Source organism: Typha latifolia, chromosome 8 (genome assembly GCF_019914945.1).
Source record: "Typha latifolia isolate L0001 chromosome 8, TyphaL0001v2, whole genome shotgun sequence".
Lineage (NCBI taxonomy): Eukaryota > Viridiplantae > Streptophyta > Magnoliopsida > Poales > Typhaceae > Typha > Typha latifolia.
Genome location: NC_133093.1, coordinates 10,120,015 through 10,140,139, shown reverse-complemented (window position 1 = coordinate 10,140,139; position 20,125 = coordinate 10,120,015). Strand labels below are relative to the sequence as shown.

At 35.1% G+C, this 20,125-nt stretch overlaps 2 protein-coding genes across 12 annotated transcripts; both read right to left on the bottom strand.

Moving 5' to 3' along the window:
* Positions 1-375: 375 nt before the first annotated feature.
* On the bottom strand, positions 376-9,745 carry LOC140793799 (methionine aminopeptidase 1A). 3 transcript variants are annotated; one of them, XM_073145498.1, is made up of 17 exons: positions 9,512-9,745; positions 9,051-9,146; positions 8,349-8,399; positions 6,783-6,950; positions 6,612-6,687; positions 5,850-5,897; positions 5,721-5,765; positions 4,476-4,575; positions 3,837-3,888; positions 3,710-3,751; positions 2,905-2,966; positions 2,724-2,822; positions 1,655-1,728; positions 1,454-1,523; positions 1,202-1,267; positions 1,033-1,121; positions 376-816 (listed from the first exon to the last, which is right to left on the bottom strand). In XM_073145498.1, exons 2-17 carry the CDS (start codon positions 9,113-9,115, stop codon positions 736-738), a joined length of 1,188 nt encoding a protein of 395 aa, XP_073001599.1. In that variant the 5' UTR covers positions 9,116-9,146; positions 9,512-9,745; the 3' UTR covers positions 376-735. The 3 variants fall into 3 exon arrangements, with proteins under 3 accessions (XP_073001599.1, XP_073001601.1, XP_073001602.1); XM_073145500.1 differs by having other exon boundaries at positions 9,051-9,143; positions 9,512-9,621; XM_073145501.1 differs by lacking the exon at positions 9,512-9,745 and having other exon boundaries at positions 6,783-6,879; positions 9,051-9,113.
* Positions 9,746-10,560: 815 nt separating this feature from the next.
* Positions 10,561-18,957, bottom strand: LOC140794080 (uncharacterized). Of its 9 annotated transcripts, none has more exons than XM_073145922.1 (4): positions 15,662-18,957; positions 15,493-15,581; positions 13,883-14,095; positions 10,561-11,016 (listed from the first exon to the last, which is right to left on the bottom strand). In XM_073145922.1, exon 1 carries the CDS (start codon positions 18,801-18,803, stop codon positions 15,747-15,749), a length of 3,057 nt encoding a protein of 1,018 aa, XP_073002023.1. In that variant the 5' UTR covers positions 18,804-18,957; the 3' UTR covers positions 10,561-11,016; positions 13,883-14,095; positions 15,493-15,581; positions 15,662-15,746. The 9 variants fall into 9 exon arrangements, with proteins under 9 accessions (XP_073002023.1, XP_073002020.1, XP_073002024.1 ...); XM_073145919.1 differs by having other exon boundaries at positions 13,883-14,104; positions 15,693-18,957; XM_073145923.1 differs by having other exon boundaries at positions 15,693-18,957.
* Positions 18,958-20,125: the final 1,168 nt, after the last annotated feature.

The following is a 20,125-nucleotide window of genomic DNA, read 5'->3' as shown; positions in this document are numbered from 1 at the left end:
TATCGATAGCGTTTGGTTGCATATTTATAGTACGTTTGTAAGAGGATTACGTCTTTAATTTGTAGTATGGTTCCAAAGTAGGAGCAACTGTAATTAGCTATATGAAGGCAAAAGTTAATGGCGTGCACTATCAGTGTTGTAAGACGTGAGTTTGAATCATTATATGCAACAAGCAAGTATGCATCCCATTTCTGGCACCGAAAAAAGACAGCAGCTTATTTTTGACATAAAGATGTCAGTCTCAATATATAGGTACACAACCATATATAATATGGTTAATACAACTCGTCGCAAAGCACTAAGATGAATAAAAGCCCCCTTTTGACAATCTTTAGTTTCTCACAACTCAATCCATAAATCTTTGATTACAGATCATAGAAAAGTGATAGTAGCATGTCTCCTCACTAATGAAATAAGTTTTGAGTACAAGAGGAAATGCACAATCTGGAAGGATATTGCAAGGTTACACAGAGTGATTGTTAATACCAAAATCGACGCTACATATAATGAAATAAATTCAAGCTCAAACATGACAATGAACTAATTTTCTTTTTAATTGAGTTCAGTGAATAATATAAATGTCAAAAGTCAGAAAACTCAGAAAACCTGAACATAAATGTTTTTCCATCCAGAGTTGCCAGATCAAGCAAAATCCCGCACTGCTGTGTCATTATCGTTTAAGTAACGCACCCCAAGCTCACTGTTATTGGGAAAACTTGATGAACGGCACTTTAATTAAGAAGAGTCTAACCAAGGAAAGACATTTGGTGATGAGGGCAATCGTGCCGTCAGAACTTCAGCCCCTGTTTCTGTCACCTGCATATTTTGGCTCAGTCAAATACCGGCAACAACCAATTTCTCACAGTTATGTCAACATTCACATCATAGATATGTCGAACTTTGTTCTGTACATCGATTAGATTCACCATCTTTTCAGAACACGGCACATTTAACCAAAACTACATATTGCAGTATTAGAAGTTTTTAAACAAAGAATTCTCAAATGTTGGTAAGTTAAAAAATTTCACTCACCAAAAGTGTGTGTTCAAACTGAGCACTTCGTTTACCATCTGCTGTCACTGCAGTCCATCCATCAGGCCATAACCGATCACGCCAAACTCCTATAGAAAATAACATTTTTTATTTGTCTGGTAAAAGGCATTTTATAATTTGAGTACTTGATAGTTGAATTTAAAATAACCTGTATTTATCATTGGCTCAATTGTAAATGTCTGCCCAGCTTTCATAATGCCAACTGCTTTATTCCCTACCATATGTTAAGGCAACAAACTATACAACGGACAAAATTATTTAGACAAATCCATAAAAGTTTCTACATTCAGAGCTCATTTATTGAGCTGTAACAACTTTTTGGTTCAACTTTGATGTAACATGTCAGAATGAGACATATGGAAAGCACAACTCAGATCTAAACTGTAAATAGATAGGATACTTCCATAATGAGGGATATTTGGCGCACAGTGAAAGAGCTCTCCAATACCATGGCCACAGTATGATTTCACCTAGATGTGTTGAGTATGAAGAGCAATAAGAAATATGTGAAAGTAGAAAAAAGATCCATGGTCGAAATTATGAGATGCTGATCAGTAATAACAGAATATTATGAGATGATAATTGTAGTCTATATACTCACCACAGATAATCCTGACATCGATGCATGTCTATTAATGACTTCCCCAACCTCCCGAAACCTAACTCCAGGTTTAACTGAGATAAGAAAAAAAAACCCCAAGTTCTAGATATACACATAAAGTATCTTTGACAAAATAACCCAAACTGGTGATGAAAAGAAGAACAAGAAAATTCTAAAAAAGAAAAATTCAAAGCAGAAAGGTTCATACAGACAGTTCTTTTGAAAGTGTAGTAAGAAACAATATTAAATTCAGCAAGAGCAAGAGTCTCAATGACAGCCAGACATGGTAGTGTAATCAAATTTATGGAAGCATTACAATTAGTGTAATATGACGCCAATGATAATTCATAATTACTATACGGAAATTTTCTCACATGATTCCAAATGAAATGACAATAGCATTTAAGTTCATAAATACTTTTATATTAAAAAAAATCCTAAATTCTTCTAGTAATTATAACAACATATCAGGAGTACATTTTGTGGATTGCATGAAGAAACTTGTTCATGGTCAGCAGCACTGACTAGGCCATAATAGCTGAGGAGACAAAGCTGTTCAGAGCTCCATTTAAAGGAAAGCTTAAAAGCTTCAAATAACACAGAGCTGTTCAGAGTTCCATTTCAAGGAAAACTTAAAGCTTTAAATAGCACCACACCCTTCAAAAGGAAAAGTACTACGGAAGAAGCCCATGAATTATTACTCTCTGATAAAAACCTTCTCATGGGAAGTCGAAGAAGGCAAAGACTATTTTGAAATGTTATCAAAATAATCAAGAGATAAAAGAAAGAGATAAATACAAGTTTACTTAAACAAGCACATAAACTTAATCCAAATAGAGCATGGATTCAGAGCATGAATTGCTATACAGTATACTCAAGGATTAGCATATCAGTTCATATGTATACAAATTTGTTCGAACACGAAAGCACATAATAGGGACAAACCAATAAAGGACATCGAAAAAGGGCAACTGTTAACTTTCATGTCAAAGGAACGAGAAAGAAACAATGTTTACCGACGGAAAAGTTAAAAAAATGTGCGCATTAATAATTGTATAGACAAATGTACCTATTGAAATAGCTTTTTCCAAGCACTCATAGGTACAACGGACAAGCTGTTTAGAGGCTTCATCCACTTCACCAACAAAATACGTTTCATTAAGATCACCTGTAGATCATCCAACGATATGTAGTTAAGGGTGCAAAGTGAGTAGAAAAATAAATAGACACTGTTGGGTGATGTGACTTACCATGGACACCTTTATAGTATACTGTCACATCAACATTTACAATGTCACCGTCCTCAAGTCTCCTGTAGAGAAATATATACATGAAGATGCATCAATTATGATCTATACTCTACAGTAGGTAATAATGTGAAAAAAGAACACCAAGCAAGTTCTTCGTGGAGATGCCACATGGAATCTGAAGAATAAATCTTTTAATGCTCAAAAATGTAATATTTAAAAAAAATTAAACATTACACAGCCTAGTCTATATCCTCCTACTAAATTGCAGTCATAAATATAATGGCTTAAAGTAACAAAAGTCCTAATCAGGTAAATTCAGACCCACACAAAAGCCATAACTATCTTAGTCATGGTCATGGAAAGCTGTTTAGAAAAATAAACTTTTTGTGAATATGCTGGTGGACCACCAGCATAATCTCAGAGCTTTCAGAATGAATTCCTAAATATTTTCTGAATTCCTAAATATATTATAAAATTATCCAATCATCTGGTTTGATAATATCAATATTAGCCAGACTAGTCAACATTTATGTTTTCTATGCAACAACGTAATTGTACGAGTAGTTTTGTTGGTTGGTTTTATCTGCGATACAAGTGGGTTCAAATGCCCAAATATCTTATCTATAAAAACAAATTTGATTGTGTTGAAGTGTCTATAACTTTGTATGAAAAAAGAATCTGCGAAATCAGAAACAATATCACAGACCTGTCAAGAATTTTCAACTAGTAGTAGTATATGTGTAAAAGATGAAAGATAAATAATTAAACAATTTAGTTTTGAATCCTGAGAGAAGTCAATCTGCACCTGGCATCCGGGATTCCATGGCAAATGACTTCATTAACTGACCTGGAGACAAATAGACCAGAAATGTCAATGCACTTAAACCTTGTTTGCTAGTTATGTCAATATAACAACATAGAAAACAACCTACGTGCAGCATGACTTCGGGAAGAAATGATAATTCAACGGAGATGGATATCCTCCTGACAAGCATTATAAGAGATTCAAAAGCAAGTCTGCAATAAATCGACAAGAGAGGCAGAAAAAAGAAAAAAAGAGTTTCCTAGGAGAAACAGTGATGGACTTTTGAGACTAGAAAAGGTATCTCAAACTTATAATGTTAGAGTAGATTAACTAAATACACGTAAAAGGTTACAAGAATGAGCACAATATACTCCTAACTTATTAAAAAATCACAACATTTTCCTTGGACTTGGTTAATGATTCTCTGAATATTTTCAGTAGATAATGGTTTCAGTATAAATTGAGAATGATCTGAATACAATGAATTTTACAAATAATTCAAAAAAAAATCATGATTAATAAGGAGAATATCGGTGATTACAAAACAATATATAAGTGTTGTTGATGATGGTAATTTGTCTGATATTAGCTACACATCCTCTGTTACACTATCATGCTCATGTTCACACGAATAAACAGTGTAAACTATATAAATATGTCACAATCTTTTCTTAATTATAAAACTGTCCTTTAAATTTATGGAAGTGACTTCAAACACTGCATATTTTCATTTTACATGAAAATGAAGGAACAAGTCACAACTAACCGGCAGCAATTGTTGCCTCATGAACCACTTCATCAATTTCGTCTGTTGTAATTCCTGGTCGGATGACACGAGCAGCTGCATCTAAAACCTCCCTTGCAATCTTGTGATAATCAAATAGTAAGATAAAGTAGAATACCACAATATCATTTGAGAAGAATAGTTCTTTTTATTTGTACATCATACTATATCTTGTGACTGTATAAGCAAAACCAGCTGCTTTTGCAGGAGTAGGTGTCATATATTTATTCACATAAATAGACAAAAGTTAGTTCCAAAGAATGACATAAAGAGGCTGCATACACTGTACCCTCTTTTTGCTTGTAATAGCCATCATCAGGAAAACTAATATTTACCAGAAACAAGCATTGCCAGTGCAGTAAAACAATAGGACCAGTAAATAAATCTTTTTCAAGCGTTAGTGGTACAGCCATCATACATAGGACAGCAGCAAGTGAACACTATTTCCTGATAGCAAAGGCGCAAGATGAACAGAATATTTTCTGGTACAAACTCAAAAGAAAGGAAGAGAATTTCATTAGTTAGTCCAAAAGCGGGATGAGTAAAGAGATAAGTCATATTGCTAATTTGCTACTAGTTGGAAATCTTTTGTGCTATCAGTAGAAAAATGAATTTGCAACTAATTATGGATTCTCAACTCTTGCACACATCAGATCTTGAAAATCCTGTCATGTTTTCTACAAAACAGCAATAAACCTACATATCAGTTACCACTAGCCCACTACATTAAATCCAGGTATCCAACTTGCTGATAGTGACTTCCATCTTTTCTCCAATCAATACTGTAATAAAGAGTTACACAGAAAATGAGCATCTCAACTAACAAGGAGAGACCTAAGTTTTTGAATTTGCTTGCCTTCAGGTAACTAAAAGGGGATCATTTAAACAGATCAATCAATAGTAAGATTGGTTGTGACAAATTATAGTCAGAAGAAATGATATCCTGCTATTGGATCAGCAATGTGGTACTTTGCTTGGCATTATTGATGATGTACAAGTAACTTAAGTAACCTTGAAATGCTTTCTGGCTTTCTGTTCTATATTCCGTAACTTTATAAAAAAAAACAGAAAAAAGGAAAAACTGAAGAACAGATGTGATATCAGATGAGACATCAATTAAAACAAAGTTATTGTTAATCTAACTTTCTGAAGCAGTCAATTAGATTGACTACAAACAAGGTAAGAAGTTGAACAAAAAATTATCAAACTATAACATGTAGCACTTACTCGACATGTTTCTCTCATTCTCTCAATTTGCTCAGGTGTCTTGATCTTTAGAAATAACCATGCAAAGTAATTACAAAACCATCAGATCATATTTGAATAAATTACACGAAACTAGTACGCAAAATGTACCTCCACTCTTGTCTGCAGTTCACTATTGGGCTCAATTTTGGGGATTCCCTGCAAATGTACAAGGAAATAGTCAGGCTAGACTAGTGCATGCAGTTCATTTATAATATGCAGGAAAAGAATTCTGTAAGTCCATCTGCGAAAAATATGTTCTAAAGAGATGTCTCATTCTTTTGATTAGCCTCTTAAAATTTTACTTCACAAGTACATATAGCTTAAAAATAGAAGTTCTTGGACACGGCACAGTCAAACTTTTATATAAAGCCAGCAAAAAATTCTTGAATTATTAAGATTATTAACAATTATCTAAAAAAGGAAGTCTAGATTGTAAAATAAAACATACAGATAGTGTTACCAAAAGCCATTTCTATGTCGAAGGCATGTGATTAGTTTGTAGGAACCATGATACTAGAAAGGTACAAGATCATGATATGACATTCAGATCCTTCATGTGTAAAAACCACCAAGCTCTTAAAAACATGAGAATACCATCAGATACAGCAGGTAACATAGGTAATATAAAACTAGCAGCTCAGGTGCAAACAGCCATACAATCACATATTTGTTGCTTCTTTCTTGCATAGCCTCATATGGATAGATAATAAAAGGCATGCAATGGGAGGAAAACATTTAGCTTCATACCAAAGGTCCAAACATATAACAACATACAAGTGGGAAGGAAGTATGAAACATCCAAACCTTATCGCTATAAAACCCCCAAGTAGGTAATATAAAAAATTAAAAACAAGAAATAGAAAGACTTACATCGGTAGCCCAATCAGGTCTTTCAATTCCCCCAGGTACCACACGCATCTTTGATATTGGATATGGTTTTAATGGTCTACAAGAACAAAAACCAGAGTACAAAACTTTTCTTGAACAAGGAAGAAAAAACTTAGTCTGCATCACAAAGACAGTCTCAAGTGGTAGTAATACCCTGTCCAATCAAAATGAGGAATTTCAGAAGTACGCATCTGGCCTTTCTTTAAACAATATTTCCAACCCTCATAATCAGATGCAACACCTGACATAACTGTAGCTAATTTTGACTTAGTATGTACAGACTTGTGAGAGCTCCAAGATGCCTTAAAACAATCCTGCGTACTGGAAGCGAAATTTACACATGCATGTGTCACAAAATTATTGAACATAAACGTTTCTACCTTTTATAGCTCAGCAAAAATATATAAAATGCAACAATAAGAGGAGCAATGAATGTCAAAATATTGTACTTGAAATACCCATCAATCCAGCCAGAAGCAAAACCAAAGATAACATTTTAAGCAAAAAATAACCTGTAGAAAAGTATTGTCTAAAAAATCAAGGTCCTCTTAAGTCTCAAATGATAAACACCCACTTCGACATAATGTAGTATGCCAATATATGAAACCCTTATATTGGTCACTGATTTAGCACTTGATAAGAACAAAAGGTAAGGAGAATTTAAATGGCGATTTGTTGACATAACCTGCCAAGATCTTCAAAGCTCTTTCTTCAATACTGAATTAGCTTCGGTAAATACAAGAGATAGGCAATATCTTCCAAGGTCATAATATAAAAAAGTTGTCATCAAAATCCAAATCAATTCTTTTAAGCTTTCCTTGTCAAGACTCCACCAAATTTTAGGACTTATTAAGGGAAAGACGAAGTATGAGCATGCTATTTAAGACATTGCAACATAGGTTGGGGAGGCATCTATTGATTGCGCACAAACAAATTTGAGTTCAAAAGTAGGGTAAGAAAAGGGTTTAGGTAATGGAGAAATTGACTCTTCCGAGAACCAAGACTGATCAATATCCAAACTCCATGGATTAGAAATTTTTAACCTTTGGGGATATATTTACTTCAATAAATGAGGCATCATCCTTAATTTCTCATAATCAAAGAAACACAAAAAAAGATAGGTCTAGAACAATGAGACTACCAGCAGGTCAAATGTTCCAGGCATGTCAGCAAAAATAACAAATCAATCTCTTTGTAAATTACTTATTAAGTAGGTTCCTGTAACTCTCATTTGACATGTATCTTTCAAATTGCAGTTCTGAATAGTATTTTCAGCTTTGCCAGCATAACTAAACAAAGTGCCATTAGCTTAGATTGATGGATAACTGACAAGAATAAATGAGAAATACATTATGCTATAATCAGGATTTAGGGTTTACAGGTGCATTAAAAGAAAAAGGAGAGGGAACTCTGTCATCCATCAAGAAAATTGCATCCATATAATACCATGTTCAAATCACAAAGTTCAAATATTAAGAAGAATGAAATAGTCCATCTTAGCAAAGAAACTGTATTTGTTGCAAGATCATGTTAGAAACTTATTGCTAAGACATAAGAGCACTTTTAAATGATAATTTTCAACCCTTTTCATTCTGCCTTTTCTCTTTTAAATGCCTAAACTTTATATCCTTTCTTAAAAGAAATACTGAAATATGTTCCCTTCATTATATCTGAAAACACAAAAATGCACAGAATCTGAAGAAAGAACACACAGCATACCAGAAAGCAGCACCTTCTCGTGAAAGCTTTAGTTCCACACACTTGGGACATCTACAAACAAAGCAGTTTATAAAAAATCAGAAGGGATACATTTCTTTCCCAATAGACACATCCAGCGTGGTGGAATCACAAAATAAGATACATAATATCTAGCATGACCCTAAATATAATTAAAATTCTGTTATCTAATGAAATTTCAAGTTAACCGACTGGAAACCAAATAAGACTCGTGATTCTAATGACCTCCAAATTATTCTAGCACCTTCATAGTATGTTTATTCCTATGGATTCAAATTCAAGAATCAGTTCCTTAGCAAGACGATAACATAAATAAGGGATGTGAAAATCTATTTTTCACATAGATTTTGCCAAATACACCAATACTCATTGAATACTTAATATTTTCAAAGGGAATGTGAAAAACTCTTTTCTTGACAATCAAGGAGTTCATAACACATGATGCACAAGATATGACATCCAATATTTTAAAATAATACAAAAAGAGGGGGAAATATCAGCTCTAAATTTTAGAGCACTATATGTCCTAAGATATTTATATACCAAATTTAAAAAAAAAAAAATAAAGAAATCATCTTTGGGCATGATAAACTTCTGCCTTTCTCCATTATACACTAGACGATAACATAAATAAGGGAATCCAGATAAAAGGCAACAAATTTGAACTTCAGATAAGGGACGTACTGGAGGTGGGCAGGTTTGCCACAGCGGGCACAAGCCAAAGATGGTTCCACATTAGCCTTATCCATCTGAGCAAGCTCAAAGATATTACAGTAACTTCTGGAAAACACAAGAAATTGCATTAAGGCGCTAAGATATGTAAGATATGACAAGAACTTCACTAAAACTATTGCAAGATTAAGAACTTCTAACAAACACAATAAAGGCCTCAACGTACTAAGTTATGGTAACAACTTCTAGCGAACACAACAAAGGCATCAAAGAGCTAACTATGAATATGATTACACTATACTTGAAATAGGAATCCCAATGCATCAAAAAACACGAAAAGAACCAAATTTGACCTAAAAAGTGAAACTTTGATCTGTGAATTAGCCAACTACAACAACCGAAGCTACGTGTGTAGCGCACAAGAAAGCAGTAACAAAGATCAAAGAGGCTATAGCCGTCATGGGATTGCTTACCTCTCTATAAACCGAAAGCCTTGCGATGATGAGACGAGGAGAGAGGAGATCAAGGATCGCGAGGGCTAGGGTTGGAGAAAGAGAGGGAGAAGAGTTGGCCAAAGCTTGGCTTTTTATCATAGTATTAAATAAACTTTTCTTTCTTTTTCTGGTAAATAAATACTATTCTACTTGTATTCGCCGCCATCTTTTATTGCATAATTAAAGCAGACCAATGAATCAAGGACTCATGGTACAAGAGGCCAAATTTTAGGGTCAATTTATAGTATCAGTCCATACTAATAATTTTGGAATATCTGAATATTTAGGTGTATTCATAATAGACGATCGGTTTCCTTTTTATTTCTTTTAATCTCCTCCTCGTTCATTTTGAAAGATATACGCAATTTATGTAGTAATGATCTTATTGTTGTTCAAATTTGTTTGATATTCTAAATCAAATATAAGAGGGAGATATGAAATTGAAGCAAGAACAAAATTTAAGTCCCGTTTGACAAAGGGGTAAGAAAAATTGGGATTGAGATATACCGAGGACTTATGGCAGTGTAAAAAGATATTTGCTCCTAATTTATTTGTGTGTGTTTGATTGAAAATAATTAGGATAGATATTAAATAAAAAATTATAGGATAAGAACGGTGTTTAATTGCGATTGTTACAATACGAAATATTATTTAGACAAATACAGGAAATAAGTGTAAAATGAAATATAATTTATTTTATAATAATTATATTATATTCTCCTAGTTAATTTTAAAATTATTGGACAATTTCTTTTACTTAAATCACCATAATTTACATAATATAAATAACATCACAAATGGATATCCCATATCAAAACAATTTTTACTACAAATATATTGTAATATATTATCAAATAATTATAGTCATATTGTAATTTTCAACCATGCAGAAGGAATTCAAACATAAAATGAATGCTAATGGATTATAAGATTCAAAATATTTTGAACCTTTCTGATAAATGAAACAGAGTAGGCATTGGAAGGGTGACCTGTGAAACTGAAAATCGCAATGAGTCTGCTGCATGCAATGATTCAAGCATAAAACTGAAATGTATTCTTCCCATAATTCATAGAATTTCACCAGCATGAATTATACGCAAAACAAGCACTGAGAAAGCCAGTGAAACCATCACAGTTTCAAAGTTTTAACATATCATAAGTATATTACACTAGCAAAAACTGCTATCAAGTCAAAGGAAGCTAGAAGGGCTGAATAAACACTACATTATATAGATGCCTCAACCAAAGGGATCAAGATGTCCAAAGGAACTGGCTTCTTCTTGATCTCAGGGCTTAAATCTGTCTTCTGTTTTGACACTCCTGCCTTTTCTTGAAGTCTGTCAAGCTTCTCCTTAATTTTTTCTCCTGGTATCTGTTTTCACAGATCAAGCTTCAGCATGATCAGCAGGGTCGCTGGCATGCATCACATTGTATCTCTACGAGGTGCGTTGCCTGAGTCTTGCTTGTTGTATTTTCCTACGGGACTGTATAAAAAATTAAAAGCATGTTAGTATAGATTATCTAAAAATATGATAAAGAGGATAAAAATGTCTCTTATTCATGGCAATCATGTTTTTCTTAGAAGTAAAAATGCATGGAGAAGAAAACTTTTGCAACTGGGTGAAATTTTGCAAGAAATGGTAATGGAAGCTAGAGATTAATTTATACCGACGGATGGTTTGGAGATAAGAGGAGTCAAGCAGGTAAGTTATTCAAGAGGCCTCAAGATTCTGTAGCACCAATTAGTGTGAACAAAGGAAAAGCTTAACAGTTCGAAATTTGAATATTTGAGAAGAAGACATCTTATATTTCTTAAAAACGTCTGAATGAAAAAAAAAATGCAGACAGCAGTGAAGACAAACACTAAAGCAGGACATGACACCAAAAAAGTTCTTGCCTAAGATTAGAGATAACTTTAGTTGTCGTGAGCTAAATACTTTTTTTTTTTCAAGTGTAGCTCTTCTCCATTTTTGAATCATTGATTCCAAAAACTAACTAATTCATACCAAAACATGTTATTCGAGAAAAAGTATACATGCATGTTTCATCCTTCTACCATTGGCATCTCAAAGTCTGAATTTGTAATCGTTGCATCCTGGAAAAAGGATCAAGGATACAGTCATACAGACTGAATCCACCATTTTAGCACAAAGAGCTTCATATCAATATTGGACAACTAAAAGGTTTGAGTGATGGATCACAAATACAAGCTAATAAAGACCACGAGAAGATTAACTTTTATGACTGGATGTTATCATATATTGAACATGGGTGAAATTCCTTGCAAATTTCAGGAAATTGAGACCCAAGATCAATTGGTGGTTGAGAAATTTAGCTTCCATAATTCAGAATAAGTATCTTCAATTACACAAAACCACAAGAAAATAATTCTTTGAACTAGCGTGAGAAGGACCCCATACAGATAATTGAACTACAATCTTACGGTGATAGTTTCTTTTCCATGAATACCCTTGACTTGCAAATGTTTAATCAATATCTGAAAATGATCAAACAACAGCAATGCGTACCATTCTGCATCTCTGTTTTAGATTAAAAAAAACGGATGAATTTCACTAGTTTCTTCTTAAACAGCAAAATCTGTTCCATTTCTTCAAGATTCTCTAAGATTATAACATAAGAACTCTAACCGACAACGGCACACTTGATAGTCCACAGTAGTTTATCTTTCTCTACAAAGGAAATTTTCCAGACAAGTACCAGCGCTGTAAAGATGCAATTTCCTACACTAACTTCTGCTACCAAAGAGACATTATTTTGCAATCTAATGTATCAGAGAGGAAAAGAAGTGCATAATGATCAATTCACAAGGCACCCAAGTATACCAATTTATCTACTTGGTTAAATGCTCAAGTTTTTCTGCAAGAACCCAATTGCCTCAGTCTGATATAAAAGCTTCTCAACGAAGCGTCAAGACCCAACTTCCAGGTTCCAACTTTACCCAAATTAAGAGTCAGCACCAAGGGATATCCTTCCAGGCTTCCACCCTACCAGGCCTTTTATGCTTCAACCCGAATTCCAATTTGAGAAGTTTGTCAGCAAATGTGATAAAGATGGCGAATTTAAATGCAAGGAAGAAGCTATTGGGTACCTAAAGATCTTTCTCCCTAATCAATACCACATCTTGCTGCTTGATCATGGAATCTTTTTCGGCGGTAGTAAATTGGGCCGGCTTATGTAACTAGCTTGGTTAAATATTCTACAATTATCTACAAATAACTGGCCCACAAATTGATTTTAAAAACTAAAAAATTTCACGAACATATCAAGCTTTCTCACAAATAATGCACCATTCAAACAAATACAGATGAATGATGACACAAGAATCTTATTCATCCATCAATAACAGTTACTATTTCTTTTATTTGTACAAATGCAGTTCTAAATTCTTTCATGCCTATCTTCGCAATGATGCACAACACTACAACACGATCATCTTGAGATTGTTGACGTAAAACACAACACCCAGGATCTCAACAAATACTATGCTTACAACCACCAGAAAAGAAGCAAACCAACTCCTTTCTCAAGCCCTTTTCTTGTTTCTATCCATGAAATCCAGTGGAGTTGCTTTCTTGCCACAACCAATATGTTAGAACGGTTGGTATCGATGTTTCAACATGTTGTCTAAAAATCAACAATGAGAGTCCTGGCACATGAGTATCAGATCTTGATATAGGGAAAATGGAAATCTGTAATGAAAAATTATACTGGTCATTTGATGGTAAGTATGGAATGCTATATTCGTTGATTGTAGAAGTAAACAATCAACAAATAATTGCTTATACCCAATATACAACCAATTCAGATATTTCAACAGGTGTCAAATGCCACACATCTTTGTAGAGACCTAGACAGAAGACCACTTATATGCAAGAGAAAAAACGAGCATTAATTGTTTGTCTTCCAAAATGTTCATGGGATCAGCTTAATAGAAAGGGCATAGACAGAAAATAAAAGAAAAAAAATACTAGTGATTTTCTTGGAACATAATGTTCAACAAATTCAGATGTACTAAGATTAGACAAATTCAAAATTTTCAGCTGTTCAACAACCACATAAGAAAAATCTTGCAGCATTGATCAACCATCCAACTGTGCCAGTTAGGATCCTCAAGATACGTCCAAACAAAGAAAATACAAGTTAAATAATCTACATATAGCTTAAGTACTTCTATCAGTTAAATAAACAGTGCAACCTCCTCCAGTTCTGAAGTAGAATCCACTGACTAGATATAACCTAGTAATAACTTAATCAAAGGCCAAAAGAAAGCCAAACTTGTTGCTTTACCATATCTTAACTTGAATAGAGTGCAAGTGTGTGTAAACAAACCTGGCAAGTTCCCTTTACAGGCGGGTCATCATCATCCTCGTATGCAGAGCTTTATTTGACTGGGCTGATTGAACTATTTGCCCCATCAAACTTGAGACTAATATTTGAGTTCAGTTGTATACAGCATGTAAGCTAGATGTAGTCCATCCAGACCCTTTACGCGCAGACTTCTCTGCAGCTTCTTCTTACCTAATGGGCCCAAAGAGCTCTGATCTATAGGTGCTAATAGCAAACCAAACAAAAAAATGTACATCGTTCAAATGTTGATCTGATCTATCAACAAAACATTAAAGAGCACCAAAGGATGATGCAAAATCAATTTTCTGATCATCTTGGATGAAAAAATAGCTATATGATTTGAAGGATAAAGGTCAAAGTTGTGGAATTACTTGCCTCCACAATTACCTTTACGTTTAGTATGTCAAGTGAACAACAAAATAAATAAGTGGCTGAAAGAAAAAATTAGCAACCCTAAAGAAAGTAACCACTTACAATCCAAATACAAAGCTTAAATGACACTAATAGGAGTTCCTTGTGAAGTAGGAAAATGAGGAATATTGTATTATGTAACAATACTAAACCTTCACAAATTTTAATGGACTGTACCAAGAGTTAGGGGCTTATGTCAAAATGAATGTAATCAATGCAAAACATTATCTCAATTTCCACATATACACACACACAAATGAAAGATTAAAAGGAACTGTCATCTTGTGGCAAAAGCTAAAAACTTATTCATGATATGGATTGATCTAGGTTAGAGCATGAAAAGGACAATGTAGATGTTATCTTCAAGTCTTCGTGTTCACTTTTATCGTTAATGTTTTTCTAATTGCAAATTAAAGCCTATCTCAGCTCTTGGGGATGAAAAACTAGAGTTATATACACACACACACACACACACTAACAATTCTTACAGATGCGGTACTTTATAAGAGTTCTACATCTCAATCATATCCAGAGAAAAGGCTCCTTGAATTGTCAAAATGAGTCCTAGTAGGTGCATTATTAATCTGTTCTGCATACAAACTAAACTAAACTATCTAAAGAGACAATTTCATGCACTCTGCAAATGAAAGGTTTAAAACCAATAAGCCGACAGCACATTTAGAATTTCAAGATTGACTGGAGTAAAGGTGAAGAACCTCAAAATTAGATAAGCACATCAAGGATAATGAGAATATATAAATAAAAACTAGATACCAGGATTTCATGATGTAAAATAAGCATCCTACCAAAAATGGAATTGATGCACTTTTTAATTTAAAATATGATCAAAATTAAATAATTGAAAGACTTCAATTTAATTCAGAAACATCATTGAAATTTATTGAGTAGTAATGTATGGAGGATTTCATGATAAAAAAAAAAACCAAACAGAAACATCTACCCACCCTTGAGTCCTGGCATTACAGCCCAATAGTTCAACTTTTTTTATATAGCCTTAAGCTTCAAGGTGTCACAGTTTCACATAGGAGGAACATGTTTCGAGAATTACAGAAATTGTCCTTTTGTTGAATATATTATATAAATCAACGGCAAGGAAATAAAAGGAACATTCATTCGGCACTAGGAATTAGATGAAAGTTCAATCCAGTTTATTAAGTTACCTGATTGTTTGGCAAGACAGCATAGTAACAACTTTCTGCTGCATTGTAACACCTTCCCCAAGAAAGTGATGCGGAAAATTGAAAATTCCCTAAGAAAATCATAAATAAGTCAGAGAATATAAGTATAAGGATTTACTTGGCATCATAGAGGAAAGAGGAATTTATCTACCCCCAGCAGCAGGAATCCCTAGAATAACAACCTTGATTTGCAGCTACCAGCCTTGTGAACCGATGTCTAGTGATGAACATCACATTTATCGAATCTCATGGAGGACCATGTTTTTCTCAATCTGAAAAGCCATGTCAAATTCTCCTTGCCTGTAGCAAAACTCCACCAGATATCTCCTCATTTCCTTGTTCGGAATTCTTCCTCTTTCAAGCATTATATTCAAAATTCTCAGAGCCTCTTTCAACTTGTTATTCTCAGCAAGAACCCAAAGCAACTTATTGTAATTACTGTACCATGGAGCATAATCATGTGAAAGCATATCATCAAACAGCTTGACAGCAAGATCACTGGAGTAAGTAGAAATTAAAGAATTGATCAACTTATCATAGGCTACTTTGCTAGGAACGAAACCTCTTTTCTGCATCATTTGAAAAAGAGATAAAGCCTCGGTCACTCTACCGCATCTAGAGAGACCCTTAACAAGTGTGTTATATGTGGATCTATCAACAATATCACTATCACCATTTAGCTCGTTAAATAACTGAATGGCATGATCGGTATCACCAACTTTTAGATGGGCGTCCATGAGTATTGTATAAGTCACCTGATTGGGACTAATACCAAATTGATGCATCACCCTTATGAGATCATAAGCTTCCTTCATCATGTTAGCTCTACAAAGTCCATTGAGCATCCCATTATAAACATGCAGATCTGGAACCAACCCACTATCTACTAGCTCCTGCATTATCCTCAGTGCAAGATCAATTTTTTCTTCAGTAGATCTGTATTTGATCCCGTGTTTCCTCTTTCCACGGGCAACACTTGTTTGAGGTAGTAACCTGAAAAGCATGCCCCTTGCTTCTTTTAGTTTCTTAACCAACAAAGGTTGTATCCTATCTTCACGGAAAATGTTCCGACAAATCCCAGCCACCACTGCTCCATAGGTGATCAAATCAGGTTCAACCTGGTTTCTGATCATCAAATCAACCAGATCTAATGCTAAACTAATATCCCCCTTCCTAAAGAACTGATTCACTAACATTGTATAAAGAACAGTATCTGGTAGAAATCCATCCCCCAACATCCTTTCTAGATAATGGCAAGCTTGTCCAATCTTGTTACTTTTTATCAGTCCATTTATAAGTGCACTGTAAGTATGAGAGCACGGATGGACTCCATGCTCTACCATTTCATCAAAAAAGTGACAGGCATCTACTGTCCTTTTCATCTTCGAATAGCCATTAATAATCGTGGTATAGACAACTTCATCTGGTGGCACCCCTGCTTCGATCATCTTCTTAAATGTTATCTCTGCTTCCTTGAGTCGTCCCACTCTGCAAAGGCAACCAATTAGCGAATCATATATCGCAACAACGGGCTCAAGACCCTGCTCAATCATCTGATGAAAAATCCCAAGTGCCATATCTATGCTCCCAAGCTTGCAATATGCATTTATCATAATTGAATGAGTAGCCAGATCAGGAGTAACGTTTCTCTTCTGCATAAGGCTTATAAGTGATCTAGCACCATCCATAAGATTCTCTTTGCAGAGACAACTTAGCAGACTATTGTATATCAAAACTGAAGGTTCACATCCATAGGCAACTAATTTGTCCATCAAATAATAGGATACATCTACTCTTCCCTCTGCACACATGGCCATAATCACTATATTAAGAACTACGTCAAAAGGGAGCAAGTTGCTTCTAACTACCTCATCAAGGAGGAGTTCAGCTATTCGTTGCAATGTTACATTCGAACAATCACCAGACAGCTTAGAAGATATTGAAATTTCAATATTCTGGTCCAACTTGGCTAATGCATGCACAGTCTTGTGAACAATAGTAGTTCCGTGGCCCTTGGTGAAACTCTTGGCAAGCAAAACAAACATCACGTGATCAGGGAAAATACCATCAGCCAGCATCTTATCAAACAACTTCTCAGCCTCCACCAATCTGTTGTCTTTACAAAGCGCATTTATCAATAAAGTGTAGCACTTCAAATTTGGCACTAAGCACTTTTTCACCATCACATTGAAAAGCTCCAATGCACAATCAACTCTATTCTTCTTGCAGTACCAACCCATCATTATAAAATAAGTCACCTCATTTGGTTCCAAGCCTCTTTTCACCATGTCATTGTACAATTCCCAACCCAAGTCAACATAACCACACTTAAGTAGCCCATCTATCAGCGTATTGTATGCATAAACATCAGGCTGAGCGCCATCCATATCCTTCATCCTTTGAAAAACATTCAAAGCCAACTCCATCCGACCTTCCCGACAATACCCACCCATCAGTGCAGTACACATTACACGGTCCAAAAAAAATCCATGAGACTCCATCCTACTGCACACATGCTCCGCATCCAAAACTCTCTTTGCCTTACAAAAACCATACACCAAGGACTTATACAGTTGGACTCCAGGACTCAAACCCGAGCCAAGCATTACATCAAATAGGAAGAGTGCATTATCCAAGTACCCTTTTGAACATAAACCGAGTACCAGGAGATGATAAGCCGCAGAGGATGGAAGAATGCCGGCACCGGCCATGAGAAAGTAGAGGTCCATAGCCTCCAAGAACATAACTTTTTCACAGAACGCACGCAGTAGACAATTGTACGTCTCCTTGGATGGTAGAAATCCAATTTTGATAAGTTGGTCCAAATGGGTTTTCGCGGAAGCCAAATCTCCAAGCGTGCCCTTGCAAAATATCACGGAATCAAGAACCAAGGGATCATTGGGGAGTATACCTTTGTAGACATGGGAGTAAAAAGCTTCGGCCTTATGCGATTGGCCGGAGAAAACGAGAGAGTGAAGTATGCGAGCTTGGTCGATGGCGATCCCGAGGGAGGCGGCGTAATCGACAGCGTATGTGGCGTCGGGGAGGGAGGAGACGGCGACGATGCGGCCCACGACGGAGCCGGCGGCAGCGAGCATACCGCGGCGGACGAGACTGTGGAGGAGGGAGAGGGAGAGGGACGCGTGGGAGGAGGTTGTGGCTGATTCGGAGTCTTCGGCGATGGCGAGGGGAGAGGTGGTGGCTAGGGAGCGAGATGAGGTGGGAGTTGTGCCGAGAGAGAGGAGAGAGAGGACAAGGGGAGATGGGGATTGGATTCTCTTCGATGGTAGCATTAGAACAGGAGGAGCATATTTGCGAAGTGGACGGAGGAGAAGAGGGGATGGTCACGGACTGGAAGTTGAAGGGGAAGCAGAGATTTTGGCGGCTAAAGGCCGCCGAACGAAGCCGGCGAGACCGCATAGGGCGTTCGGTTGGGCTAGTAAGTATTTGAGTGAAGATAGGGCATAATTTGAGAGGTTTTGTCCAAACTAGGCCTGTTTTATTTTATTTACCGAAATGGTTTACACTCCCACACTTAATGCTAAAAAAAATTACATCGAAGCATTTTGTCCTGTCAAAAAGTAAAAACACTAATTATATTAAATTTTTTTTTAAGTAAAATGCTAATATAATCAATATTTTTGATTGAAAGAAAAAAATGCTGTATAATTCAGTGATTTACTAAAAAAAAAATAATACACATTAAACGCTGAAAATTAGGCATTTTATTGTTAAGAATAAACAAAAAAGATATAGTTAAAATATTTTTAAAAAATAGTAATGTCATAAGTGGTCAATATATAATTTAGTCATAATGTGTAGTTATAAAAATATTAAAAAATTCTATAAGTTGGAATAATGTAGTTGTTCTCTGTAGCAAACTTACTCTGTTATCTATTTTTACTTTTGATAAACCCAACAAAAATAAAACACTAAAGAGTTTGAGCATTTTATTCAAAAAAAGAATGCAAAAGATTGATGCTTTATTTTGTTGCAAAGGATTACTTTAGGCTACGAAAGGCGCAAAAGCCCAAGAAAAATAAAGATGCCTACAATAGATCATTGTTACATCCCCTAAACCCTTAACATTAAATTATAAACTTTAAACCCAAAACCTAAATATCCTAAATCGTAAATCATAAACCCTAAAACTTAAATCCCCCCAAAACTCTAAACTCTAAACCTCAGACTCTAAGCCCTAAACCCTAATTCCAAAATCCTAAAACCCTAAACCTTAAATGAAAATTTTTAATCCTAAAATTGAAGCCCTAATCTCAAGCAAAATGAAAGCTCGTACTCTAAAACTTAGTATAAGTAACTCTAGGGAGTTTTTTGTGTGCACGCTCCCGCTAGCAATATTTTTTCTTCTTCTTTATGACAGAACATTGGTATGAAATATCATCGTTTCACTCCTACAGCAAACATAAATGGTTTGCAAATTAATTTTATTTGATATCCACGTTACAACATATGGACCAAAATGCATATGCTCGTCCAAACAAAATCTATTTACAATCTTATTTTGCATATGCCTACACTGGGTCTATACAAATATATATGGATAATTGGCGTTCACAAAAATATGCAGTATTCATAAATGGCGTGTATCGCATAC

Bases quoted from the DNA above. Each gene is read 5' to 3' on its own strand.
- LOC140794080 (XM_073145922.1), bottom strand. From the start codon at position 18,803: ATGCTACCATCGAAGAGAATCCAATCCCCATCTCCCCTTGTCCTCTCT.
- LOC140793799 (XM_073145498.1), bottom strand. From the start codon at position 9,115: ATGGATAAGGCTAATGTGGAACCATCTTTGGCTTGTGCCCGCTGTGGC. The intron at 6,688-6,782 runs GTATTACTACCA...TTGTTCTTGTAG, and splicing joins CCTCATTTTGATTGGACAGG to ACCATTAAAACCATATCCAA. The intron at 2,967-3,709 runs GTGCAGATTGAC...ATTTCTCTACAG, and splicing joins CATGGAATCCCGGATGCCAG to GAGACTTGAGGACGGTGACA.